At 59.5% G+C, this 26,619-nt stretch overlaps 10 protein-coding genes across 10 annotated transcripts; 5 read left to right on the top strand and 5 right to left on the bottom strand.

The window, feature by feature from the left end:
- Window positions 1-817: 817 nt before the first annotated feature.
- HRG_08462 (uncharacterized protein) lies at window positions 818-2,148 on the top strand (the record flags this gene model as incomplete). Its single annotated transcript, XM_044866933.1, has 4 exons — window positions 818-883; window positions 1,048-1,546; window positions 1,602-1,978; window positions 2,047-2,148. 4 exons carry the CDS (start codon window positions 818-820, stop codon window positions 2,146-2,148), a joined length of 1,044 nt encoding a protein of 347 aa, XP_044717820.1.
- A 3,898-nt stretch (window positions 2,149-6,046) lies between these two features.
- Window positions 6,047-9,047, bottom strand: HRG_08461 (MCM2/3/5 family domain-containing protein; the record flags this gene model as incomplete). The annotated part of the gene is made up of 3 exons (XM_044866932.1): window positions 6,047-6,166; window positions 6,251-8,711; window positions 8,773-9,047. The coding sequence occupies 3 exons, from the start codon at window positions 9,045-9,047 to the stop codon at window positions 6,047-6,049; spliced, it is 2,856 nt and encodes a 951-aa protein (XP_044717819.1).
- A 1,000-nt stretch (window positions 9,048-10,047) lies between these two features.
- HRG_08460 (ribonuclease h2 non-catalytic subunit domain-containing protein) lies at window positions 10,048-10,658 on the bottom strand (the record flags this gene model as incomplete). The annotated part of the gene is made up of 3 exons (XM_044866931.1): window positions 10,048-10,116; window positions 10,163-10,452; window positions 10,517-10,658. 3 exons carry the CDS (start codon window positions 10,656-10,658, stop codon window positions 10,048-10,050), a joined length of 501 nt encoding a protein of 166 aa, XP_044717818.1.
- A 997-nt stretch (window positions 10,659-11,655) lies between these two features.
- Window positions 11,656-13,324, top strand: HRG_08459 (mycolic acid cyclopropane synthetase domain-containing protein; the record flags this gene model as incomplete). Its single annotated transcript, XM_044866930.1, has 4 exons — window positions 11,656-12,069; window positions 12,172-12,836; window positions 12,897-13,152; window positions 13,214-13,324. The coding sequence occupies 4 exons, from the start codon at window positions 11,656-11,658 to the stop codon at window positions 13,322-13,324; spliced, it is 1,446 nt and encodes a 481-aa protein (XP_044717817.1).
- Window positions 13,325-13,459: 135 nt separating this feature from the next.
- HRG_08458 (exonuclease domain-containing protein) lies at window positions 13,460-14,437 on the bottom strand (the record flags this gene model as incomplete). The annotated part of the gene is made up of 1 exon (XM_044866929.1): window positions 13,460-14,437. The coding sequence occupies one exon, from the start codon at window positions 14,435-14,437 to the stop codon at window positions 13,460-13,462; it is 978 nt and encodes a 325-aa protein (XP_044717816.1).
- A 2,205-nt stretch (window positions 14,438-16,642) lies between these two features.
- On the top strand, window positions 16,643-18,683 carry HRG_08457 (metal-independent alpha-mannosidase; the record flags this gene model as incomplete). Its single annotated transcript, XM_044866928.1, has 2 exons — window positions 16,643-16,673; window positions 18,406-18,683. The coding sequence occupies 2 exons, from the start codon at window positions 16,643-16,645 to the stop codon at window positions 18,681-18,683; spliced, it is 309 nt and encodes a 102-aa protein (XP_044717815.1).
- Window positions 18,684-19,137: 454 nt separating this feature from the next.
- HRG_08456 (aminotransferase class I and II domain-containing protein) lies at window positions 19,138-20,637 on the top strand (the record flags this gene model as incomplete). Its single annotated transcript, XM_044866927.1, has 2 exons — window positions 19,138-19,608; window positions 19,723-20,637. 2 exons carry the CDS (start codon window positions 19,138-19,140, stop codon window positions 20,635-20,637), a joined length of 1,386 nt encoding a protein of 461 aa, XP_044717814.1.
- A 97-nt stretch (window positions 20,638-20,734) lies between these two features.
- HRG_08455 (DNA polymerase subunit cdc27 domain-containing protein) lies at window positions 20,735-22,264 on the bottom strand (the record flags this gene model as incomplete). The annotated part of the gene is made up of 5 exons (XM_044866926.1): window positions 20,735-20,904; window positions 20,978-21,784; window positions 21,841-22,046; window positions 22,104-22,159; window positions 22,211-22,264. The coding sequence occupies 5 exons, from the start codon at window positions 22,262-22,264 to the stop codon at window positions 20,735-20,737; spliced, it is 1,293 nt and encodes a 430-aa protein (XP_044717813.1).
- A 555-nt stretch (window positions 22,265-22,819) lies between these two features.
- HRG_08454 (zinc finger, c3HC4 type (RING finger) domain-containing protein) lies at window positions 22,820-24,193 on the top strand (the record flags this gene model as incomplete). The annotated part of the gene is made up of 2 exons (XM_044866925.1): window positions 22,820-23,315; window positions 23,373-24,193. 2 exons carry the CDS (start codon window positions 22,820-22,822, stop codon window positions 24,191-24,193), a joined length of 1,317 nt encoding a protein of 438 aa, XP_044717812.1.
- Window positions 24,194-24,759: 566 nt separating this feature from the next.
- HRG_08453 (snf7 domain-containing protein) lies at window positions 24,760-26,219 on the bottom strand (the record flags this gene model as incomplete). Its single annotated transcript, XM_044866924.1, has 2 exons — window positions 24,760-26,092; window positions 26,170-26,219. 2 exons carry the CDS (start codon window positions 26,217-26,219, stop codon window positions 24,760-24,762), a joined length of 1,383 nt encoding a protein of 460 aa, XP_044717811.1.
- Between the last annotated feature and the right edge of the window lie 400 nt (window positions 26,220-26,619).

The raw sequence follows: 26,619 nt of genomic DNA, 5'->3' as shown, positions 1-26,619 counted from the left end.
TGGAGCTTGGTGTTTAGCCATGCTCTAATTACCTGGCAAACGATCTAATGCTGATGCGGGGAAGTTCCTGGGGTCTGCCGACCGCTCAGGCACCACGGGTCGGGGTGTAAAGCAGGCTTGCCAGGAAGGAAATTGATATGGGGTTTATTATTATTTGGCACGTTTTTGGCAACATATTCCGAAGCCATACTTACCTATAACGGGCAACCTGAGATAGAGGCAGTCCGGTGGAGGCCGACAGTGCGTCCGTTACCCAAGGTACCAAGCAGGTACGTATACGTACCCGCGACTGCGTCCCAAAACATGTTCAGTAAAAAGAACCTTACAGTACGTCCCTAGGCAGCCCCGAGGCCCAAGAACCCCCGCAACCGCGCTAGACCTAAATCAGTTCGCTGTAGCTTCGAAAATCACATCGCTGTCCGGCAGCCGCATCGACCACCTTTGCCTTAGTTACCCTGACTCTTTGGTCACCCATCACGACTGTCAAATCCATCCGCCCTTCCGCCATCGAGACGATTCCTCGACACGAGCACCGGGCCGGCTCGCCAGAGACACGCGCCAGTTCCAGCAGCCTATTCTTAGCGACTGTCGCCCCCAATACACTTTACCAGCAGGTTATTGCCGCCGGCTACCTGCTTGCGACCGGCTCTTCAGTCCTCACCGCGACGACACGTACATCGATCCCAGCAAACCGAGTTTTCCGACATCGTCCGCACAAACCATCGTGGGCAAATCTGTCCGGGTGGCTCTCTGACGGCGACTCGGCATCCTCGTCACTATCGCACCGCGAGCGACGCTCGCCTGCCACGACGGACGGATGATGGCAACGGAGCCCTCCATTGAAAAGCTTGCCCATGTGTCTGCTTCACCCGAGCCCCAGCCCGTGAGTCCTCCATGATCATCATCCGTCCCTTGTCCATCTCGCAGGGGCTGCTTTTTCGATGGTCGGCAGTGGCCGCTCAAGTCTGCGCTGCGCGATGCACTGTCCAGGTTGGAGAAATCACAAAGAAAAAGGGTGCTGATCAACCCCAACTTCTTTGCTCACAGGCCGACCGAGCCCACCATGTCGCGCTTGATCCCCCGACTGTAAACGGCAACCCCTCTGCCAGCAGTGACGATATCGCAAACAAACGCATCACCAGCGTTGAGGATCAAATCAATTCTGCCGACGTTAGCGTAAGCGGAGGATCAGACACGGAAGCCTCTCGCACGGACTGGGCAAGGCAAAAGGATGGCGACAAGAGCCACGGCCGGACAGGCTCCTCCGTCAAGAAGCCGGCCACATTCAAGGCCGTCTCGGTGAACAAGACGTTCCTGGCCGCCAAGGCAAGCCCCGGCAGCACGGTCTCCAAGGCCAACGACAAGCCCACCACGGGCACCAGCACTCCGCCCCCTGGATCGGCTACCCTTTCGGTGTCGCGTCCCCGGTTAGTTGCAAAGACGGGTAGCGGTGCGCGAGACTCTGCGCCACGATCCTCGTCGGCCGTCAATGGTGGGAAGCCAGCAACGGCCCCTGATCCTAACGTTGTTTGGAACAAAAATCGACGTGAGACTACCCTTCCACATGTCTTGATGGCATTGACCCCTCCTGACTTTCCCAGCACCCGAACCCAAGAAGTTCACCGATGAGGAGCTGAAGAAGTACGGGATTCATATGGCTAGTCGCCTGAATGAAGACGATGCTCAAGGCCAAGGGAAGTGGGCGGACATAGATGACGACGACGACGACTGGGCCCCGGAAGCAATCACTTGGGGCGACGGCACAAAGACCACGCTCCCACACCCTGACGAACAGGTGGCCGCCATATCGGAAAACGGTGACGATGAAGGATCTGTTACATCCAAGGGCAAGAGTCAGGAGAAACCCAAGTCCCCGGCTCCTCCTGTCTCGACAGGCTCGCCGCTGCCAAGGCCTGGCAGCCTTGCTTCTGGCAAGGGGCTCATCTTGAAAAGCGCCTCCCAGGACAAGCCGGCCTTGGTAGCCAAACCCCCTGTGCCACCAACGCCCGCAAAATCACCCTGGGCGACGTTGCCTCCTGTGGATAGAGCATCGCCGGTGTTGGCGGAGGCAGCCAACTCAGCCCGCGCTCCACCAAAAGATCTACACAAAAACGCGGTCCTGCAGCCGAAAGAGATCGCAGCCGATGACTTCAGTCGCTCGTCCTGGAGGGACGGGCCGTCACACGGGAGCAGAGAGCTTTACAACTCCCACTCGGGACGCTATGAGCCTGTGCTTGATCGACGCGGCTCAATTCGCTCAGATCCCCAAGCTAAACACCCGGCTCTGCTGCATCGTCCGCAGCCGTCAGACCAGCCGGCGGAGCCTTCCAGCGCCTTCCAAACGAATCGCACCTCGCAAGATGGCCCCTTTGGACGGAGGCGTGGATCCTCCAACGTTAGTGGCGGTAGTGGTTCCTATATGCAGCGCCTCGGCAAGGGCAACGATGGACTGGTGCAGCCTCCCGCCGAACTGCTCGGCGCACGAAGAACATCTTTAGCAGGTTCAGCCGAGATTCCCATGTCTCCTGGGAACCCGCCCGTCTCCGGCCAAGCGCCATCTAGACCACAACACACCCAAAGCTGGGCACCCAGAGCCTCCCCCGGAGAGACCTTCGCAGTCCCCAACAATAGCACGCTACCACCCGAGGCGAAGGCAACCCCCCCACCACTGGTTGATGCGACCGTGGACGATGTTGAATTCCAGAAGAAACTGATGCGAGAGCGCATAGAACTTGCCAGGAAACGGCGTCAGGAGGAGGAAGCGCGCGAGGAAGCAGCGAAGAGGGAGCGCATCCAGAAAAAGCTGGAGGCTCTGGGCCCCCCTCCAGAAAAGTCCAGTGACAAGAGAGATGGCGCCTCCAAGGACGAAGTGCTGAAGCCGACACAAATAAAGCAACGCAAATCACCCGAGTCGGCTCAAGCATCGGGCGAAGCGGTCAGCCAAGAACGCCAAACCGTCTCAGATGCAAACGATCAAAGCCTACGCGACGGCCAAGGGGCCATGGCACGATCAGTGTCTGCGAAGGAGGGCGCCCCCCCTGGACCCTCTGGAAGGCGTCTTTCCCACGGGCATGAAGGGAAACGTGCTGACTTGTGGTCGGGCCCGGGACCTCGGCCAGAGAGGTTTACCGCTTGGGCTGCGGGCGTACCACCTCCATCACGTAATGTCTGGGGCTCTCCCGACCACGACAGAGGGCTTGGCAATGGCACATTCAACCCTGACCTTGGTCGCATTCCCGGTGCAGCGGTGGCGCCTTCGCAAAATCACAAGGGCCCGCCTCCCATCGCCCCGCCAAGCAGCACGCGGGTGCCTTCGCAGGGACAGGCTCACCCTCCGAACCCCATCGGCCCTCAGAGCTCTCGCTATGGAGCCCCAGGCTCCGATCTGGCCACCAAGTGGGTCACCGCCGTCGTCGACGGCGACAAGAAATTAAGCGCCGCTCTAGCAACCGAAAGGGCGGGAAGGGAGCGTCAACTTGCTGAGCAAGGGCTCCTGGTTGAAGATGCCCAACCGACCATCAAGGACACTTGGCGGCCTGTCCAGTTGTCTGGAGATGGTACACGGCGAGCTGTTGGGACTGTTGACGTTCAGTCACACCCACCGGGCCCCTGGAAGACACCACAGGAGAAGCTTGCCAAGGGTGCTGCTCCAGTCGAAGATTCTGCGCCTTCCGCCAATCCTGGCGTCATAGGTTCCGGGAGCAGCTCGATTCTCCCTCCAGCCGGCCCTGGAGCGCCGGCCCAGTCGCGTGCTTCGAGGTTCTTCCCCGCCAGAGATGCTCGCCACGAGTCTGGCTCTGCAGCCACTGAACCGTCACGCCCAGCCTCGCCCTCCCTGCCGCCGCCCACCATGGAGGGACATCCCGCTTATGAGGGCGACGTGGTGCATCCGCATGTCTCTCTGCCGAAACCGCAGCCGGTTGTAAAGCTTCCACCCTCCATGATGGCTTCGCAACCGCTCCAGACTCGGGCCAACGTGCCTTGGGCAAGCCGTCTCTCGTTTAAGGAGGCCCTGCGAGCTCATTCGAACCGCGCACCGGTTTACCACCGGGAAGGCGAGCCCTCCCGGGGAACCTGGCAAGACAAAATTGACACCCTCCTCAGTGGAAGCAAGCCGTTGCCCCAAAGACATATAGGAGTGGATCCTGCCAGTAGGAGCGTGCTGGAGCCTCCCGTCCACGAAGACTCGGCAACGGTTTCCCTGCCCAGCGTATCAGCAGCCAATGCTTCGGGAAGTCTGAAGTACGCAGTCTCGAAACCGATGGCTGAAGACTGTTTCGAAGAGCAGGAGATGGGCTCACTACCCCAGATTCGGTTTCCGCACAAAGCTCCAGAGGCAGCCTGGCAACCTGCTGTGGCGCAAACCAAGGCCCTCCCAAAGAGGTTTCTCGTGCAGGCAACTGCCATGGAGCCATACTACTTCGCTGCAGACGTCGTTGGCGGTGGGAATGTGGTCAAGATCCTCCTCCCGGGAATGACCGATGCCAAGATGCTGACGGTTCCCTTCTCGGCGACGCGAACGGGACGAGGTGGCCATGGGAGGCCCCCACCCCGGCATCGCGGCCTGGGCCACGGGTCGCGCGGAGGACGAAAGGAGCCCTCTAATAGTCTGGGGGGGAAAGATTCAGGTTCAGGCAACTCGAGTCGAAACGGGCGAGGCAACTACCGCAGAAGAGGCTCGGACAGTTGGAGCCGACAGCAGAGTCAAGCACCCGCGCAGCCCAAGGCGCAGACCTCGCCGTCTACATAGGTCGAGATGTCGCTCATCATGGGCTGCGCTTGGGGATGAGAACTCGGCTCTGCTCACGTGATCACGCAGCTGCTCCTCTGCAACATGGAGCAATGCGTCGCAAAGAACCCTCCCATCGGACAGCACCCTCCCACCGGGAAGGCATGGCGCCCTTGTTAGGCAGCCGGAAACCAGGCCGACGAGGCATCGGATCCGTAACGTATCGGCCGCATGGTGACCTGCTTATCTCGCAGAAGCAAGAGGCAGCGTTGTACCATTTCTTGTTTGGAGCGTGCGGACGCGTTTTGCAGGAACTCATTCGGCATGATGAATCTTTTCTCGTTGAATGCGCCCGCTTTCCTTTTTGCACCGATTTTTTTCTCTTCAGTTTTCTTGCAGCCGACTTGGCGCTGCTCGCGTTGTTTTTGCCCGACCTGTGCGAGCATGGCTCAGGTCAGGTATCTGATGGATCCCTGTGAACTTGGCACATTGGAGTCACCTGTCTTTCTCCTCGTCGCTCAAGTTTTTGAATGCTCGTGACGCGGTGGATCATACATCGGCAAGAGGCATTCCTTGGCGGAAGCAACGGCAAGGAGGGGCTCGTTGCATCGCCTCTTCGGGGTCTGACGATTGACTCCTTGATTCTACTTGGCGCCGATGGCGACGCGGTTCAGCTGCGAGAGCGTGAGGATGTGCTCGTGTACTGACCCCTTGGGGGCCCCGGCCGGGACGCCAGGGAGGGAACACGCAACGAGGGCTACGCGGATGAGGTTGGTTTGCATCAGGGAGGGGGTTTGTCAAGTAGCCCGTGTTGGAGGGAGCGGGTGCTTTGTGCTATCGCGACGGTCATGTCGGGGCGAGGCTGTCAGCCCAGCGACGGCGGTCCTCTCCGCCCAGCCCGTGCTGTTGGCGCGAGTCTATGCTGGAGAAGCGGCATGGGCCTTGGACAATGCCAGCCTCCGACACTTGAAATCATGTGCCAGCTTCCACCGAGACCAACATGAATCAATGGGAGATGAGTCGCTGCGTCGTGTCTTGTCCATGACTGCCGCGTGTGTTCATGGTCTTTGTCATCTGTAGTTTACCCCGTATCATTGCCAAGGCCCGACCGAGCTTTACAGATCCCATCAACTCCATACTCCCTTTTCCATTTCCATCGAATGCACGTTGGTATCATCCCGACACAGGCGACATGCTCCCTTCTCTCCGCCCCGCAAACCCAGTTCGTCTGATTGCCCGGCCTGGGCCAAGACATGCGACGACGACGCCCGTTCCGTTGAGCCTCAGCCAAAAACAACAACAAAAAAATCCCCAAGCTCAAAACTCCTCGACGGCGCAGTTGGGGTGGATGACGTAGACGACGCCGGCGGCCTCGGCGGCCTCGCTCGTGGCGCCGTCTACGAGGCCTTCTCCTCTGAGGGCCATGAGGAGGTTGTCCTAGATTGGGAAACGTCAGCCGCGTGCTCGCTCGGAAAAGCACACCGATGATATCTCTCCTCAAGGGTCAGGGGGCAGCATTACCTTGACCATCTTCCTGAGCACCATGTTGGCCAGGGCCTTTTCCGCGTGGTAGCTCTCCTCGCCGTCCAGGTCCTCCTCGAGCTGTTCGAGGTACCAGTTGACGAGGACGTCGCCGTCGACCCCGTCGCCGCTGCCGCTCTCGTCGTCGTTGACGCGCTGCACAAACAGGTTGACCATCTTGATGTACTTTTCGTACGAGATTGTCTGCTTCTTCTTGGCGGCCTCGGCGGGTTGCTCGCCCCCGTCGACAGCCATGGCCGCATCGCTGTCCCGCTGCGCCGCCCCGGAAGCCGCGTCGGCGGCACGGCGCAGCGCCTCGCTGTCGTCGTGCTCCTCTCCCTCGTCGTACATCTCGACGTCGTCGTGCTCGACCGAGATGATGCTCTGACGGAGCAAGTCGTACGCCTCAACCACCATCTCCGGGCTAATCTCCTCGACGCAGTTGACTTTCGCGATGGCCTCGCTCAGGCGAATCATGCTCTCCAGCTGACGCACCGTAATGCGGTACGAGTTCTTGCCCACGCCACCCTGCGCGTCGTCGGCCCGCAGGTCCTTGTACTTCTCCACGAGCACCTCCTTTGCCTCGTCGGTGAGCTCGGGCCGGAAGGTCCTGGCGAAGCGGATGTACCGCTGCAGCTGCTCGGTGCTGAACTCGGGCTCGATGGCGTCGTCGCGCAGCTGGTGGATGCCGACAATGTGCTCGGCGAGGTGGCGGTCGACTTGCTCGTTGCACTCGTCGAGGACGACGAAGAAGAGATCGAAGCGCGACATGATGGGCGCCGACATGTTGATGTTGCTCCGCAGCGTCGTCTTGCGGTTGTAGCGGCCCCCGACGGGATTCGCGGCGGCGAGGATGCTCGTGCGCGCGTTCAGGGTCGCCTGGATGCCGGCCTTTGCGATGGAGATTGTCTGCTGCTCCATGGCCTCATGGATGGCGACCTGGTCGCCAATGTCCATCTTGTCGAACTCGTCGATGGCGCAGATGCCGTTGTCTGCCAGCATGAGGGCCCCGGCCTCGATTGTGAACTCACCCGTCTCCTCGTCCTTGATCACGGCGGCCGTGAGACCGGCGGCCGAGGACGCCTTGCCGCTCGTGTAGACGGCGCGTGGGGCAAAGGAGCACACGTACTTGAGAAACTGGGATTTGGAAGTCGAGGGGTCGCCGACGATGCAGATGTTGATGTCGCCGCGGAGCTGCATGCCCTCGGGCGTCGTCTTGTGGACACCCGACATGAGCTGAAGGAGAAGGCCCTTTTTGACCACCTCGTGGCCGTAGACGGTCGGGGCGATGGACTGCACCATGCGCGAGTAAATGTGGTCTCCATGCACCATGGCCCGCAGATCCTCGATCTCGGAGGGGTTCATGGAGGCCAGGACGGCGGCCTGGGCTTCCTCGACCGACTCGGCCCCCTCGACGGCTTGGTTCTGGGTCAGGGCATTGATGACGTCCGCGGCACCACTAGCCGCAGACCGGCCTGATCCCGTCGTGTCCGAGACCACCATGCAGGCGAGAAAGGCCAGTCGGTAGGTGAGATCGCGGACACCCAGGGCCTTGAGCCCAGTGACGCCGCTTCCGCCGGCATCGGCGCCGCGGGATGCGCCGCGGTCATCGCGCACGGCAGTCGGCCTCAGGCCCGGCAGGCCGAGCTGGCTAACGTCTGGGACGACAATCAGGGCGCCTGTGAAGATGCACTTTTCCCCGGCCTTGGCACGATCGACAATCTCGCCTCGGAGGATGACGTCGAGTGTCCGCGGCATGCTGCCCGTGGGAATCTCGGAGCTGTTCTCCTGGATGCGCACCTTCTGCCAGTCGACAAAAGTGCTGTGGCGGATATCCAGCTGCCAGGCGACGCGGTTCGAGCACACGTTGTTGGGACACTGGGTAGGCTCCGTGTAGCGGAAAGTCTGCTCCACGTTGGGGACGACGGCCCGGCAAGCCTCGCAGACAAAGGTGGCCAGCGACAGCTCCGGGCGCACCTCGGACGTTCTCGTCACGGTGCCGGAGATTGAGAGCAGCTGACCAATGTTGGCGGCGCGCAGGCTGCGCACGCGGGAAACGAGCGGGAGGTTGTAAAAGGCGATTGAGAAGAGCTTGTCCGTCTGCTGGTGCTCGTTCTTGCGGTGCGACGATTCGCTCTGGCTGCCGGAGCCGAACTGGCTGGCGACCGAGGTTGCCTGGTTGGTCGAGGCGGTGGGCTGACGGTGCTCGCGGAAGTATTGGGGCTCGTACTTGGCAATCATGCTGTGGAGGGCGGCGGTGAGAAAGGGGAGGAAGCGATAGTACTGGCGCATGACGCCGTCGGCCAAGCTGCCGTTTTCCCACGACGCGAGATGCTTGTAGTCGACGTAAAAGGTGGAGAGCTGGAAGTTGCGCATGCCCTTGATCTGGGCAATGTAGTACTTGTCCGTGGTGACGGCACTCGACGTGGGCACGCCCGAGGAGAGGGGATCCTCGACAAAGCTATCAACAACGGGGCGTGAGAAGCAAAGCCAGGCAAGTGCAGGGTGAACCAAGCGCTCACCTCTCTATAAAGGCCTCAAAGTGTTCCTGGACGAGCAAGCCGATTCTGTCCTCGACGCGCGGGACGTTGGAGGCGTCCGGGACGCGCGAACTCCGGGGCACCTGGTCGTCGGCGAAGCCATCGCCCTCGTCATCGCTGGGGGCGCCCAGGTTCTCCGACGGAGGGCCGCGGGGCCGCGCCGAAGACGACGAGGGAAAGCCGGGGAGGCGTTTCTGCGCAGCGGCATACGTCGGCGCATCCGACATGAGGTGGCCGGTGTCGCTGGAGGGAGCCATGGCTCGGCCAGACCTGAAAGGGGCAGCGAGGGCGTACACTGCCGGTGGCAATGGAGAAAGCCTCGAGTATGAACGGGAGGAGCGGTTTGGGGGGGAAGTAAATCGAGACTCGACCTTGGACCAGTCAGTTGAAGAGAGTTTGCGATTGCGAGAGAGTCGGATTCGCAGAGCGGAGTTGAGAGAAACGCGTTGGATGCGCGCGGTCGCCGACGCGGTTTCGACGCGACTTTAATTGATTAATTGATTGTACGAGGGGGCGGGGAAGAGCGGAGTTTCCGTGGCGCTAATTCGCCTGAACCTCGGAGTCGTGGAACAGTGGGCCTTGGACTTGAGGTACCAAGTATCCGTATATTCGGTGCTCCCACAACACCGCGCATGTGCAGCACATAAAACCCCATACGAGTGCCGGCGATGAATCTTTGAGTACATGGGCCAAGCTAGAGAAACCACATTTACCCCGACAACACATGCATTGGTAAAAACGTTCGCCTGTTTAGACACCTGCCTGGGCACCAAAGTCGTGCTTCTCGCCTCCGTCCGTCCCTAGAAGCGAGCGCTGATAGTATGGCTTCGCTCTGTGCTCAGGAAGCCGTGCGGCGGACTCCGCAAAGCACGTGGCTTTGCGTTTCCTCTTGAGCACGCAATATCCTCCGCCTGCCTTCCGTTACCAGGAGCATTGAGGGTTTCCCCGAGAGCGAGAGAGCAGCATTTTCCTGACTTGCTAGGTAGTGAATGCTTGTGTTGCGCTGAAGTATGCGCTGCGAGGCGAAGCGGAGCACTCTGACATCGTTTAGAAGGTGGCTTGATTGCCGCATTTGGCACGCATCCACAGTCCAAACGGCTTGCCTCCGTCCTAGGACGCGGCCTGGGCTGCGTGACGCCTTTTTCTCACGTCAAACGGCATCGACCGATCCAAGATGCTCGCTATGTGGGTTCGTGTTCGGTAGCTGTGCCGGGGAGGAGAGCCCTGTGTCCTATTCCTGGATATGGACCAGGCGCATCAGACTGCGCCAAGTCCCCCTCCGTCCGGCGACACAGCTGCCTTGTCTGGCTCCGTAAACGAATGAATCTTTCAAAAGTCAGTCTTGTCCCTTTTCGGTACCGAGCGTCCTTACTTTGCCAGCCACTTGCAGCCATTCATCCATGCCCCTGACATATGGATCAGTTGCAGGATCGGTGGAGGCCTCGTGAGACCATACGAGCACCTTGTCGAAACGAGTGGTGACTTGCAGGGTGTCGGTTTCCACACCGCCGGCGCCTTGTTGGTCGTGCTCTTGAGGATGGGATTGTTTGTTCGCTTGCTCCTGGGACTTGCGCTCCACCACGACCCCTTGGTAGTCGTCGGGGAGAGGGAGAGTGCGGCCTCGAAGCTTTCGGCCGCGGAAATAGGCTATGCTCGTCGAATCTGTAGCGGCGCAGAGATGAGTCAAGGGGAGCCTTGATGTATCGCGCGAGGGGTGTACACATACCGTCAGCTTGAATAGGGGTCCAGTACTCGGATACCGGAGCAGCAGAGCCGGTGTGGTGAAGGCGGCATGGCAGCAGGTTCGGCACCGCCTTGGTCTCGCGGGAGAGCTTGTGGTCCTCGACGGCGAGCATTGGCTCCGGCATGATGGCGAAGGTGCGTGAGGTATGACTTGGTGTGGCAGCTGTGGGCGACAAAGGCGACGTTGTTGCGAGGGCGACTTATTTGGGTGCCAGTGGGGAGCTCCACGCGCGAGACGCGACTGCCACGCGTGGATAATCGGATTAGTAAGGTCCGAGGTGCCGTAATTACCAAAGTCCGCTGCTATTATACTAGGTACTAATTATACTAGCTAGGTAGGTACCTACTGTACAGACAGCAAGTACGAATACAGCAAAGCTGTCATCCTTTGCTGCAGCAGCCACATAATAGATACCTAGATGTTGGGCAATCTGGCACAACCAACCTATCGACGGGGACGACAGATTGTCCCTTGGCGATCAGCGCCGACGTTCCGCTCGGCGACCGACTCCATCCCATACACGCAACTCCCCGCCGAGTGCTTCGACTTGCCGCTGCAAGACCCAACTCTCGTCAGCCACGCAGGCACGTTGCTGCAAGGGGGTGGTGCGCTTTGGACCCCTCTGCTGTTACACGAATCCAACACCACCAGATAGATGCTCTGCGACGCATCCGATGAGCAGGCATTGCCTGCCTTGCATGGGTCGCCCAATTGCTTGCAAGAGAGACGACGCATGTATCCCTCCCATACCTCGGTCGGCTCTTTTCTGGGTCCATGACATCAAGACTCCTGCGCCGCTCTCGGACACGGTCGAGGTCCAAGCTCCCCACCGCCTCTTGCTCAACTCGTCACCAAGCTCCGGGACCGATCAAGGGCGGTTGGATCAAGGCACGTTGCGCGCACGAGGAGCAAGCCGTCGGCTGCACCCGGATGCCTCGGCCAAGTGAAACGGGTCTCACGTATTCGATACCTGCCCTTGTCTCTCCTTGACCCGTCATGGAGTTGGCGGTTTACTCCCGCTGCTCTCTCGCCCCTGTCCCCCAAGCCTCAACGCCAACGCCGGCTTTCCTCCCATCCTCTCCCCTCTCACCGTGAGTTGCGCCTTTGCCCTCCCGAGTGCCATGTCTCCCTTGAGCAGCTCCTTGCCGTCGCTGCCTGCGACCCTCTCAAAGCCCGTCTCCCATGGCGCCGAGATGCTGCGCGGCGCCCTCGGTGGCTGGACCTGGGGCCCGGCCCTGGCCGTGGCCAAGCCTGCCATCCTCTCACTTCTCGCCCGCATCGACACGGGCACCTTGCTGCTCGTCGATGAGCCTGGGGATAAAAGGCACGTCTTCGGGCAGAGGCTCTCGGGAGAGCTTGGCAATGTCCCGGCCGTTACAGGACTCCCCCGGCGCGCAACCACTGTCCCCGGAGTCGAGGTTGTCGTCAAGAATGAAGCCTTTTGGATGCGCCTTTTCCTCTTTGCCGACATGGGGTTCGCTGAGGCGTATATGCTGGGCGACTTCCAGTGCCAAGACTTGACCTCCTTCTTCCAAGTAAGACGCTCCCAACTCCCCTTTCGCTTGCTATGGCGTTCCCCCGCCATAGTCATCGCAGTCCGACCCTTTTCATTTCAAGCCGTGGCTCACGCAACGTAGCTCTTCATTGTCAACAGGGACCGCATGAACAACGGGACCACTTGGATATCCAGCTTCTCATCTACCATCTCCAGCTTGGCTCGCTCCACCAACACGCTCTCCAATTCTCTGCTCAACATATCCGCGCACTACGACATCAGCAACGACATGTTTGCCGCATTTCTGTCTCCAGACATGACCTACTCATGCCCTGTCTGGCGTACCCGGCCACACTCCGAGACACTCGAGGAGTCCTTGGAGGATGCCCAGGTCAGGAAGCTGCTTCGCTTCATCGACGGCGCCAGAATCAAAGCCACCGACCACGTCCTTGAAATCGGTACAGGGTGGGGTTCTTTGGCCATCGAAGCCGTCAGAAGGACGGGATGCCGCGTCACCAGCCTCACCCTTTCGGCGGAGCAAAAGAGCCTAGCCGAGGAGCGGGTGCAGGCAGCTGGCCTCGGCGACCGGATAGAGATCAAGCTGATGGACTATCGTAACCTCCCCGTCCCATCAACGCCGTACGACAAGATTGTCTCTATAGAAATGCTCGAAGCCGTTGGTGAGGAGTACTTAGCCACCTACTTTGCGTGCGTAAATCGGCTGCTCAAGAAGCGCGGCGGCATCGCCATGTTTCAATGCATCACCATGCCCGAGGGTCGCCACGAGGCATATTCCAGATCCGAGGAGTAAGTTTGTTCCAGAGATGGACGCCACAGAGTCCCAGCCCCGGCTAAACCGTAGCACAGCTTCATCAACCACTACATCTTCCCCGGCGGGTACCTGCCGTCCACAACTCAGCTGCTGAGCCACATCAGCCAGCAGTCGCAGGGTACCCTGATAGTCGAAAACGTCGAAAACATTGGCGGACACTATGCGAGGACGCTGCGGCTTTGGAACGAGAAGTTCCAGGAGAACTTCAACCGAGAAATAAAGCCCGCTCTTCTCAAGGAGCATCCGGACATGACAAAGGACGCGGTCGAGGTGTTTCGAAGAAAATGGGAGGTAAGCGCCCCGGGCCCCGGACCGCCAGTCTTCCTCCCCGCCCCCGCTGACAATGCTGCAGTATTACTTCACGTACTGCGAAGCTGGGTTTCTGACGAAAACCTTGGGTGACATCATCATCACGGTTGGCCGGGAAGGAGCTTTGGAGTTGATGGAGGGAATTCCGCTTTGATCTTCGAGCTCAGTTCAAACGGAAAGGCGCTGCGAAGGGGCCTCTATCCAGTCGGAAATATAGGTCGGCTTGGCTCGACCTTGGGACCTTTTCCCACGGCAGACATTGTTGTCTGGATTAAAGTTGGTTGTCTCGCTATGGATTTTTGTCCTTTTTCTTTCGCGGTTTTTTCCCCGTGTGCCTGCTTGTGGCTATAGCCTTGGGCGTGTATCGGTTGGCATGATCGACGTCGAATTCCGACTTGTGTTTGCGGAAGAGTAGCATGGTGGCTCGAGCATCCTCGATGCTGGAATGCGATCCGTCCTGTACTTCGACCCCAAGGAGTTGACGAGCTAGGATCTTGAGAGCTGGCTTTCTACCGTTTCCAAACTTCCTAAAGCTGGCATGCTTGGCGGTATCTCGAATGTCTCGCGGCGAATGGCTCAGCATCAAGGCTTCCAGGTCGTGTTTTATGTCATGTCCCACCAATACTCGGTCCTTGGTGATGTCAAAGACTTGCTTCTGCACCTCTTCAAAATCTCTTGCGAACCGCATCTCCTTCTGTGAGACTCCACTCACGGCGGTCCGCCAGTCTGTGACCCTTTCCCTTGGTTTCACAAACGAATCGTAGATTTGGCGCCCGTGAAAGTCCACCAGGCTGACTCTGGCCAGCGCCGACTCATGCGCCCCTGGGCCAACTCCAACCATCTCGCAGTCGATGGCCACGTACTTTCCAATGTCTATGCCGGTGGAAAAGCCGTGATTGACCTTGTCGTTTTGAGACGCCAGAGCCATGGTGTTGCTTTCGAGGCCCAAGCCATAAGCTTCTGCCAAGTCTTCAGCTGAGATGTCGTTGTCTTCAGCCCATAGAGCAAGCGAGGGAGAAGAAAGGTCATTCTTGGACTCGTGTCTGACGGCGGAGCTTTGCACGCCGCCCATTTTTCGCACCCTGTGTCCGCTGCCGTCTTGCTTTTGCCTCGGAACGGGTTGCTTGGTCGTCTTCTCCCCAACCTTTGGTCTCTTGGCTGGAAGCGTTGGCAGATTGATGGCCTTGCGCTTGGACGGGCCATCTGACGTCCCCTGTGCTTTCAACTTGGCCTGTAGTAGCTTCCAGTTTGAAGAAAGCTCAGCCATTTTCACCCGCTTCTCATCCCAAGGATACCCGTTGCATGGCAGTAGTCTTTTGGAGTTTGCGCAGCCGCGGTGCGATGTCGATAATGGGCATCGAGCAGCAGAATACTTTGTTGGTAGACTGGAAATGTGGAGACTTGATCCGGCATGTCCTCCGTGCTGACTTATCCCGGTCCAGCCCTTCCGCAAAAGGCAGGAATCTCATCGATATGCATGCAGCTAAACAGTAGCCTTGTCATGCGTTTAGCAGAGCTCTGATAAGGCTTCGATCTGACCGCCTTGCGATAAAGAACTTACCTCTCTTTTCTGCCAAACCCCCGTCTGCCCGCTGGATCGAGCTTCCCAGCATCAGCTTCGCAAAAGTCGACCACGCATATTTGCCGACACCCTCCCTCCGGCACCATGGGAGGCGGTACGCCGGGTGGTGAAGCGGCTGTCGGGTCGGACGCGCCGCGAGAAAAGGGCAAGGCGTCGGCTGAGACTCTGAGGACGGGCTGCATTGCCTGGGTAGAGAAGGAAGGCCAGCCGCGGCGCGCCGAGATCCTCAGCATCAAGGAGACCAAGAGTGGCAAGCACTTCTACTGCAACTTTGACAACTTCAACAAACGCCTGGATGAATGGGTGCCCGTGGCCAGGATAGACTTCAGCCAGGATGTGGAATGGCCGAATCCAGAAAAGGACAAGCTGAAGGAGTCAAAAGCCAAAAAAGCACCGTCGACACAGACGAAGAAGGCTGCAGTTTCGAAAAAGGCACAGAAGCGCCCCGGAAAGAGGGAGCACTCAGTCTTCTCTGAAGCGCCGACTCCTCATCCTTGGACAGGTGCGCCTACTTGACACAGCTGTGGGGAGGCGGCAACAGGCACATTGGCTTACTTCAATCCGCGCAGAATTCGTGGAGACTCAGAACCAGCGAAGTTCGGTGTCGATTGGACCCGAGGGCGATGCGCAGGCACTCACCAGCGTTGAGGCGAGTGCTACGCCGGCCACCGCTGACGACGTGGACGCGGACGACAAGGAGGAAGTAGGGAAAAAGGACGAGAGCGGCTTCAGTCGCGAAGAGGAAATCGAAAAGTTGAGGACCTCGGGCTCCATGACGCAAAACCCCGCCGAAATCTCGCGAATACGAAACATCTCGAGGGTCCAGTTCGGCAAAAACGACTTGTTCCCGTGGTACTTTTCTCCCTACCCGGAGATGTTCAGCCAGGAGGACGTCATCTCCATCTGCGAATTCTGCCTGAGCTACTACGGCGACCCCAAGGCCTTTGCGCGGCATCGCAGAAAGTGCTCGCTGCAACACCCGCCGGGCAACGAAATATACCGAGACGACTATGTGTCCTTTTTCGAAATCGACGGCCGGCGTCAACGCACTTGGTGTCGAAACCTGTGTCTGCTGTCCAAAATGTTCCTCGACCACAAGACGCTGTACTACGACGTCGACCCCTTTCTCTTTTACGTCATGTCGACCCGGAGCGACAAGGGCTGCCACATTGTGGGATACTTTTCCAAAGAAAAGGAGAGCGCGGACGGATACAACGTGGCTTGCATCCTGACTCTGCCGCAGTACCAGAGGAAGGGGTACGGGAGGCTGCTGATCCAGTTCTCATACGAGCTGTCCAAGATTGAAGGCAAGCTCGGCTCACCGGAAAAGCCGCTTTCGGATCTGGGCCTGTTGAGTTATCGCCAGTACTGGTCGGAAAACATTCTCGATTTGCTGCTCGGCTACAACGAGCGGGAGGACAAGGTGACGATTGAGATGATTTCGACGGCTCTGGCCATGACGACGCAGGACGTCGAACACACGCTGCAGGCAATGAAGATGCAAGTCTATCACAAGAGCGACCACAAGATTGTCATTCCCGACAAGCTCATCAAGCAAAGGGAGAAGCAGAAGCAGAAGCAAAAACGGAGCCTTGACGCGGCAAAGATACAGTGGAAGCCGCCGGTGTTTACGGCCTCGAGCCGGACGTGGGGCTGGTGAAGAGGCTTTACTTTGTAGGGATGGGCGTTGGCGGCCAAGCTGCGCACTCCTGGTCGGGCCATTGCTTGCAGGATGATGTCGAGGGATGATGAGACGGCCTTTTTTTGTGTCTTGTGCTCGCTGGTCGCTGGTCGCTGGTCGCTGGTCGCTGGTCGCTGGTCGCTGCACGATACCCTTATTCTTGTTTAGCGTTGGCTATTTGGCATCCAGACTCTGTGGATTAGGTTTAGATGTATCGAATAGAAGTTTTGGTGTTTCTTCGTACGTGGTCGTGCCGTGCCGTGCCGTGTCGTGCATTCCCCAGACGACGACGTGACCGGGAGAAGCAGGCCTGAGACGGGAGCAGGGCCCAGGAGGTACGTACACTTGGCCTAGAACGATGAGGCCCTTGGCCGATGACATAGCCGGCTTCTACCTCTCCCTGACGCTGCCGACTGACCGACAACAACTCGCAGACCGCGTGTGCTCGTCGCTCGAGCCCAGCAGAACCCCATGTTGTCGGTGCTTGCGCTCAGCCTGCTGGGCTTCTGCTCCAGAGGCCCCGTCGCCGCCGCAAGCGAACATCAGGCCCAAGCGCGGCTCGGCAACTACGTCGACGCCTGTCCCGACTACGCCTCGTACGCGTCCTACCCTCAGTAAGTTGGCCCGCGGGTTTGCGCATCATTTGCGCATCAGCCGCCGACGCGTCGACCTGACACTCCCCTAGCAGTCCTTCGAGCACGGGGCCGCTCGCCCTCTCGTTTCAACGACCCGAATCGCGATGCCGCACCTTCCACTCGGAAGAGATCGAACGGGTCATCCGGGAGGTGACGTCCAAGATGGCAGATCCAGACCTCGCCCGCCTCTTCGAAAACGCGTTCCCGTCCACGACGGATACGACCATCAAGTTTCACACAAAGGGCAAGGACACCGGCTTTGTCCGCTTCGGCGGCTTCCGGTCCGCGCAGGACGAAGGCGCGTGGGAAGGGCCGCAGTCCTTCATCATCACGGGCGATATCGTTGCCGAATGGCTCCGCGACTCGACCAACCAACTGCGGCCGTACCAGACACTCGCCATCAGGGACCCGGCCATCTTCGACTTGATCCTCGGCGCCATCAACACGCAATCCGAGTATGTCATCGAGTCGCCCTACTGCAATGCCTTCCAGCCGCCGCCCATCAGTGACCTGCCAACCTCGGCCAACGGCCAAGAAGACGTGGTCCATCCGGCCTATGAACCGAACGCCGTCTTCGAGTGCAAGTACGAGCTGGATTCCCTGGCGCACTTCCTGGCGCTCGCCAACGACTTTTACGAGCACACGTCTTCGACAAAGTTTGTCAACAGTCGGTGGGTTCTGGCAGTCGAGACTCTTGTCGAGGTTCTTAAGCAGCAGTCTCAACCGACGTTTGATCCAGAGACGGGAAGATACCAGAGAAACGAGTACACCTTCCAACGGCCGACCAACACGGGCACCGAAACGCTGAATCTGCATGGGGTTGGCAATCCGCTGAACAACAACACGGGTCTGGTTCGGTCCGCGTTCCGCCCAAGCGACGACGCTACCATTCTCGGCTTCTTTATCCCGGCCAACGCAATGATGTCGGTGGAGCTGGCTCGCACATCCAAGCTCCTCGAGGCGGCAGGCAAACCCTCGCTCGCGGACACGCTTCGAAAGTGGAGCGAGCGGCTGCGTGCTGGTGTCCTGGAGCATGGCGTGGTTAAGCACAAAAAGTACGGAGATGTCTTTGCGTACGAAGTCGATGGATATGGCTCCTCCATCATGATGGACGATGCAAACTACCCCTCGCTGCTCGCTCTGCCGGTGATGGGCTTCTGCGACATCAAGGACCCCATCTATCAGAATACGAGGAAGATGCTACTCAGCAAGGAGGGCAACCCTTACTACCTGACGGGCAGGGAATTCAAGGGCATTGGAGGTAAGACTCGGCTCGTTGATGATCCACCGCCGAATGACCCAGGAACCAAGCTGACCTGTTTTGCCCCCCTCTCCAGGGCCTCACATAGGCCTGCGCAACGCGTGGCCAATGAGTCTGCTGATTCAGGCGCAGACGTCGGAGGACGACGAGGAGATCCAGGAATGTCTGGACTTGGTGTTGAAGTCTTCCAGGCTCGGCCTCGTGCACGAGAGCGTCGACGTCAACCACGTGAGGCAGTACACGCGCAGCTGGTTTGCATGGGCTAACGGTGTCTTTGCTGGCACCATCATGGACCTGGCCAAGAGGAAACCGCACCTGATTTTCGAAAAGGGCACTGCGCCTTATCAAGTATGATGATGGTTCGGCCCGCTGCTTGTGCTGTATCTATGTAACACTATTGGCACCTTGATGCCTAGGCAAGGTCTATCGACAAGTCGGGTCGTCCCGGGCTCTGGATGTTGCAGGCCGGGGCTGGTGAGCTGTGGCCCTGCTTTAAGTCGTGCTCGGACGCATCACGCGACGACGATGCGAGCAAGTGGGCAATTGGACCGTGATTAAAGACAGTCGGGTCATTGTGTCGCCGTGATTTGAATCATGCGATATGCCGCGCAGCCCACACATGCAGCTGTCACAGTCACAAGCTTTTAGCGAGCATCGCAGTGACGTAGCGAATGAGGGTCAAGTATCCCTCCGTCTGTCTGTCCCTGACAACAGCAACAGCCTAACTTACCCTCTCCCTTCAGCGAGAACAGGGCCGCGCTTCTCACCCGCGCTTCTCACCCACGCATCAAGCTGGACCTGCCCCAAGATGCCGCGGCCAACCAAACTCATCAACCTGATGCGCGGCTGGCCGTCGCCCGGCGTGCTGCCCGCCAGCCTCCTGTCGGCGGCGTGCCAGCGGGCGCTCGCGCACCCGGCCGAGTCCACGCCGCTCCTCCAGTACGGGCCGGACGCGGGCCACGAGCCGCTGCGCGAGGGCCTGGCGCGGTGGCTGGCGCGGCACTACGGCGTCGAGCCGGACGCCCGGCGCATCTGCGTCACGGGCGGCGCCAGCCAGAGCCTGGCCTGCGTGCTGCAGAGCTTCACGGACCCCGTCTACACGCGCGCTGTGTGGGTCGTCGAGCCCTGCTATCACCTTGCCTGCGGCATCTTCGACGATGCCGGCTTTGCGGGCAGGCTGCGGGCGGTGCCGGGGGATGACGAGGGCGTCGACGTGGAGGCGTTGCGCGCGGGGATCGGGGAGGTGGACGAGAGTGCGGGTGCGTGTCCGCAGCCCGAGGTCAGTTAGCCAGCCTGTGCGCCGCTGCCCAAGGGGGGGGACGAGTCGATGGTCACCGAGGGGAGGTCGACATTCCTTCTGCTCCCCAGTTCCACTGACCCATGCCCGTCACAGCCCCTCAAGATGCCCGGCCCGGCACGGAAGCTCTACAGGCACGTCATCTACTGCGTCCCGACATGCTCCAACCCCACCGGCGTATCCATGTCTCTGCGCCGGCGCGAGGCCCTCGTGCGACTGGCCCGGGCGCACGACGCCCTCGTCGTGTGCGACGACGTCTACGACTTTCTGCAGTGGCCGCTCGAGGGAGACACCCGGCCCGAGCGGAGCCCCGAGATGAGGCTGCCGCGCCTCTGCGACCTTGACCTGGGCATGGGCCGAGCCGACAACGACCCGATGGGCTTCGGCCACGCCGTCAGCAACGGCTCCTTTAGCAAAATCGCCGGCCCCGGCATGCGCACCGGCTGGGTCGAGGCGTCGCCGGCCTTTGTCACGGGGCTCTCCAGGACGGCCTCCACCCTGTCCGGCGGAGCCCCGAGCCAGTTCTGCGCCGGCGTCCTTGGCTACCTCGTCCAGGACGGCCGGCTCGAGAAGCACATCGAGGACACGGTCCGGCCGTCTCTGCAGCGCAGGCACCGCATCATGATGGACGCCGTCCACCGCCACCTCTCGCCGCTCGGCATCCACGTGCGAGAATCCAGCGTCGGCGGCAAGGACGTCTACGGGGGGTATTTCATCTGGCTGACGTCGCGCCCGGGGCAGCTGCCGGCATCGCGACTGGTCGCCGACGCGGCCCTCGACGAGGCGAATCTCGTCATCGCCCCGGGTAATATTTTCGAGGTTCACGGGGACGAGCGCCGTGCCAGGTTCGACAGAGACATTCGCCTCTGCTTTGCGTGGGAGGCCGAAGATGACCTTGTCGAAGGCGTCCGCAGACTCGGCCATCTCCTAGAGCGCATGCAAAACAACAAGTCGTACTACGAGGAGCAGGCCGGTTCGCGGCAAGACTTCAATGTCGATGCCAACAAGTGAGCCTTGCAGAGCATTGCCCACGTTGAATTGATCGTTTCCCTTCTTCCCTAGTCTATGGCCCATTCTCGAGGCCACACTCACTCGCCTAAGCGTCTTTTCATTTCTTCGAGAAGAACGACATGATGTTCCCTTGGTCCTTCTTCCCACCAGGCTTCTTCGTCTTGGCCCCGGAGGACGACGGAGTCGAGGTGGGGGTTGCCTTCTTGGCTGGTGGCTGAGGGGTATCGTCTTCTGAGAAAGATTCCCAGCCAGGCTCTTGGATAGTGACTACGCGCGTGAATGGGTCAGAAGGCATTGATATCTAGGGTGATGCCCTGGAGTCGGACACGGGAGGACTTACCCATGTACCCCTGGTCGTCCAGAATACGCTTCTTTTTCATAATGCGACGCTTACCTCTCCGCCGGCCATTTCCACTGCTCGAAATGACCTCTGCAGGCTCCTCTTTGGGCTTCGTCTCAGGCTCCATCTGCTCGGGCTCGGCTTCGGGCTCAGGGGCATCATCCATCTCCTCATCATCTGGTTCGTCGTCCTTGTCGTCAACATCTTCGCCATCGTCGTCGTCCATCATGCGTCTCAGGTTTTCTTCACGCTCCTTTCTGCTTTCCCTCGTGGCACCTGGAGCCGTAGATGCCTTCTTAGACGATGGCATGTCGGAGTCGTCGGCCTCGCCATCGTCCGATAAAGCCGCGGCGCTGGCTTCCTCCTTGGTCGCCTGTTTGGGCTTGGAAGGAGGTTTGGAGGCTGCCTTTGCGAAAGACTGCATAATACCTCCGGCACTACCTCGCTTCGTCGAGGGGGCGGCGCCTTTGCCTGAGCTGGACGAAGGTGTAGCATTCGCCGATGACTTTTCGGCCGGTTCGTGCTTCGCTTTTGCGGCCGGTGCTGGCTTTTCCGGGGCCTTTTCTTGCTTGACAGGCTTGGATGCGCTGACAGTAGGGGGGGCGAGGCGGCCTGCGGGATCGCGCCGGCGTACTGAAGGATTGGGAATAACGCCGTACTTGCTGGTAGCCAGGGGAGACCCGTCTTGTTTGTAGGTCTCAGATATCGAGTTCGCGACATCCGCAAGCAATGCGACATCGGTTTGGGCCCGTGGAGCCAAGCTGTATATGTGGATGGAAGTGACCTCTTGATATTCGCGTAGAAGGGCTGAGGCATCCGTCAATACAGGTGTATGGTAGTGCCGCAAGAATACAACCGCTCACCTTCCAAGTTCTCCTCGCGGACGAGGGTGAGAGTCTGGGTCGATACCGACTCGGAGCGGGGCTCGGGCTCTGGCATCGAGCTACTCATCCCAACGTCGCCGTTTTCATGCCCACTTCTGGCTGATTTAATGCCGTAGAGAAGGTACGTGGCATGTATTGACTCTGCGCGCAACGAGTTTTGGTACTGGTGGAAGTCGTAGAGCATGCTGGTAGGACGATGTCAGAGTGCAGGCAGTGACGAAGGAGCCGATCGCTCTGCTCACCGTTTGGCAGTGTTGACGTGGACGTCGAGAGCTCTGCTCAGCAGGCGGTAAGTGATCTGAGCACGATTCAGCTTCATCAACTCTGCGACACTCGCTGAGCCACTCACCGGCCGCTCTTCACTCAGCAGGCGGTCTGCTAGGAATTTCTTGTGCTCATCCATTGTCGTGAAGCGAGCGCATGGCGTGGAGCAAACACAGTGACAGTCACTCTCTTCAGATTGACGTTGGATCCAAGTTGGTTGTGCCGTTGCAAAGCTGGTTGCGTTGCGGAGATCGCAAGACCCAGTCGAGGTAGGTACGCCGTGCTTTAGGTGGTGGGGCTAACGCGTCCGCGGCCGACGCGAGATCACGTGCAGCATGGTGATGATATCCCGTTATAAGCAAATAATCACTCTCTTATGTACATAAGAGCGGCAACCAATTGTAATAGGCAGAATATGCACGTAGCAATTTCTCTTGGCAAGAACCCCTGTTGCCTAATCGCTGCCGAACTCTACGCGTCCTCGCGACCGATCTAGAGTTCCCCAGTCGAGTCACGGAAACAAAGCCGTGGCCGTCGAGTGTTGGCTGAGCGGCGCAGTTCCATCTGCGATCCCCAGACGCGGCCGCACGCGCAACCCCAACGACGCTTTGCCCCCGACGAAACCATCGACGACTGCCTCAATGCGCCCGTCGACCTCGAGCCACTTCCTCTCCAGACCGCTCCTCAACTCCAAATGCCCGTCGACGAAGTCCCAGACTCGACAGATTGGCTGGCGACGCCTTTGCCTGGACTTGCGGTCGTCGAGGCGGCCCTGCGTTGCCAGGTCTGTAAAGACTTCTACAAGACTCCCATGATCACGTCGTGTTCGCATACCTTTTGCTCTCTGTGCATCCGGAGAGCGCTGTCCAATGATGGCAAATGTCCGCTATGCCGGGCGCCAGAGCAGGAGCTGAAGCTGCGAAGCAACTGGTCGGTGGAGGAGGCGGTGCAAGCATTCTCTAGGGCGCGGCCACATGCATTGGCTCTGGCGAGGGATGCGCGTTCTGCGAGCCCCTCTGGAAAGAGAAAAGCCGAAGTTTGCGAGCCCCCTGAAACCAATCCCAAGCGGCTACGAACCTCGGCACGACTTAGCAAGACGCGCGCCGGGGCTGCCATTACATCTTCAGCTGCCGAGGCGCATGAAGAGGCCATGGAGAGTCCAGAAGATGAGGAATATGTTCCCGACGACCGCAAGTTTCCCCGCTCTTCCTTGCGACTGGCAAGCCCATGCTAATGCGCGACAACAGCCGACGGTACCGTCCCGTGCCCGGTTTGCCAGAGAAGAATGAAGGCTTGGCAGGTATTCCAGCATCTCGAAACCTGCCCCGGTCCTTCGGCTCAGCGAGGGGGCAGAAGCATCGACAGCCCGGTGTCTTCCTCGTATCAAGCTCAACAGCGTCAACTTCGATCGCACGAGCGCCTGCCCGCGCTGAACTACTCCATGCTCAAGGAGCAGGCCCTGCGCAAGAAGATGACGGAACTTGGATTGTCTGGTCAAGGACCTCGGTTATTGCTGGAACGGCGCCACAAGGAGTGGCTGACCCTGTGGAACGCCAACTGCGATGCCGCACAACCAAAGAAGCGTTCCGACCTGCTACATGATCTCGAGGTCTGGGAACGGACGCAGGGTGGACGGGCACCGACGACGGGAAGGACTTTTCAAACGGCCGCCGCCATCAAGGATAAAGACTTTGACAGTGCTGCCTGGGCCGTCAAGCACGATACTTCTTTCAAAGACTTGATTGCCAGCGCGAGGAAGAGCAAAACGGACGCGAAAACAAGGGCAGAGAATACGGACGAAAGACCGGCCCTCGATGGGCAGCCGGATACGAGCGCGATTATTGCAGACTCGAGAGATGCCAGTCCATCGTCACCGCCGAAGGACGACACTAGCATGCGGAATGATGGCCGACCGGGTGAGACGACGCAGCCGCTGCCGCGCCCGGACATGACGCGGGCAGCAGCCTTGGGCGGCGCCACGAAAACGATGCCTACAGTTCTTGCTGGCACGATGCCCTCCCCGTACCCTGACGATGCAAGACCCGGAGCCCAGGATGCTGCGGGCTAGCAGGGACGATGAGGCCGCGGTCCCACTCAAGACTTTCACGCGTCCACGAGTTTCGGCATTTGAGCCGCTGTCGGCGTCTCGGACTCGCATCGGCGGGCAAGGCCAGGCGCAGAGGCAGGCAGCTTCCGGCGGAGCTGTTTGGGCGGTTACCTGGAGGGGCGACACGGCACGAGCGATGGCTCTCGGTGGCTCAGATTCGTTCTTCGCCCTCGAGCGACGCCGCACCCCTTGGTCATTGCCAGCGTCAGTCAGTGGAGCGTCCACGCTTCACCCCAAACGCGAAGAGGCATCAGGCCCGAGACAGGCATGTATATACACGTAAGACGTGATGTATTCATAGCGCGGCCGACGTCCAGCCAATGCCCATGTCATTTAGGCTCCGGCCGTCAACTTTACCGCTTCATCTCGCAGACGGTAGCACGCTCGTGTTTCTTCAAAATCCTCAGACTCCGGTTCGTGACCAGTACAGGTGCCCAGATGTACAAGTCCAATAAATGACGCCCCTGGACGCCCCGTTTATCCATGCCGTAGATGATCTACCACAACGCCGTTGCGTCCCATGCAAATCACAATGCCTCTTCCGCGGTCTCCTCCTGGGGCTGGTCTAAGGAAAGACGCGCGATTCCAGTCTCCGAGGTGGGTGTCCGCACCTCGACGCGATCGATCGGAACAGAGGGCAAACAATCCAGCTCCTTCTGCGCCTTGGCCGCCTCGGCCTCGGCTTCCTTCTCCTTCTCCCGCCGCTGCGCCTCTTGGTGCTTGAGCGCTTCTTGCCTCTCCAATGCCTCGAGCTCCTCGTCGATCTCGCTCTCGTCGACGGGGGCACCCATGGACTCGGCCAGAATGGCCGTCACCTCGTCCGTGTCATTCATCTGTTCCCTGAGCCGGTCCATGACGCTGTCGACCCTGTCTGCGCCGCCGACCTTTGCGTTGAGGTTTCGGAGCGCGCCTGCGGATGACTCCATGATGTTGACGAGTTGAACCTGATCCGATGCTTGCTCGATCTTTGCCGCCACCTCCTCCAGCTGGTTCAGAGTAGCGTATCGTTTGGACAGAGACGACTCGGCCAGTTTCTTGGACTTGAGCGCGGCCAGGGCCGTGATGCGATTCTTGCGGATGACGGCATCCTTGGCTTCTTGGTTGAGTTGGTTTATTCGAGCGTCCAAGAGGCTGGCTTGGTGTTTGAGACTCGCAGTCAGCTCTTTGATGGACGCGATTGCGGCGTCCTCTTCCGTGATGCCCCTTGGTTCACCAGTCTCCCTGAAGCGTATCGTTTGCCCATCGTACTCTATCATGTCTTTGTCTCGCGACAAGAACTTGAGCAACACGTCCACGTCTGTGTCCGAGAGCTGCTGATCGGCAACCAGGTTCGCAAGAAGCTCGGTCCGGAGTTGCGACTTGGTGAAGACGCGACCGAACCGGGACGTGCTCTCGGCCGTCTTCTGGGCCAGCGCCTTGCTCGCAGCCTCGACGTTTTGCACTATGACAAACCGCCCTTTGGGGAGCTTGTCGTCTCCGCGCACAGCGCCCAGAATCCCAACCTGTCGCAGTGCCCAGTACATGGCATTCCAGGGTAGGTCCGACCAGCTCCGCTCGTATATAATCTGTGGCGAGTGGAGGAAGTCGTGCAGCGGCAGGAGGTCCCTCCCAGCAGTGGCCTCGCGGATGACGGTGCCGAGGGCCAGCGGCTGGCCGAACTGTCGACTTTCCAGCGACCGTGGTAGCGAAGCATCGAGGTCGAGGACTAGGAGGCTCGAGCCAGAACCTTGCCGGGACAGGAGGCCGCGCGAGGCCAGGAGGGATAGGGCGCCGCGCCAGGCAGACACGTTGGCCTGGTAGCCATCGGGGTTCAGCGACTTTTGGGGCCTAAAGTCCGAGTAAAGCGCAGGTAACCTCGCCCTGGCGATGCGACGAGGCTTTGGGTTAGCTTGGCGCGGCACGACGAGGTCAAGCCGAGCGTGGAGGGGGCGTCATACTTGCGAAAGTTGGCGTCGTGTTGGATCAAATAGTCGGCAAGTTCGCCCATCTTCTGCGCGCGCAATTCTGGGGAGGCACGAGGCAAAGTGTTCTCGGCACGAGCGACGTTGGACGCGATGGCGTCGCAGGCGGTGTTTACTGTATGCTGATGCCAACATCTGCGTTGATGCGGTAATAACTCGGGTGAGAAGTTAGGTGGAGACGGGGGAGCCTTGGCTAGCGGGAAGCTTGTACTGTCCCGGTAATTCAATAACGACCCGGAACGGAGAAGGGGGGCACCAAGCATTCAATGCATCCACCGCCCGTGAAATAAATAACTTGGAGGTGCGACTCTGCGATGCTTGGGAGACCTGCAGCTCCTCTGGGTACTGACTGATTCATCAGCGACGAGCAGCAGTGTAGTTGCCTCGAGCCAACGTGAAAGCAGACAGTTGAACTGAGTCCAAGTG

This window comes from Hirsutella rhossiliensis (genome assembly GCF_020360975.1).
Source record: "Hirsutella rhossiliensis strain HR02 chromosome Unknown scaffold00010, whole genome shotgun sequence".
Classification (NCBI taxonomy): domain Eukaryota; kingdom Fungi; phylum Ascomycota; class Sordariomycetes; order Hypocreales; family Ophiocordycipitaceae; genus Hirsutella; species Hirsutella rhossiliensis.
The sequence above is the reverse complement of the archived record's forward strand: the minus strand, read 5'-3'. Positions and strand labels throughout refer to the sequence as shown.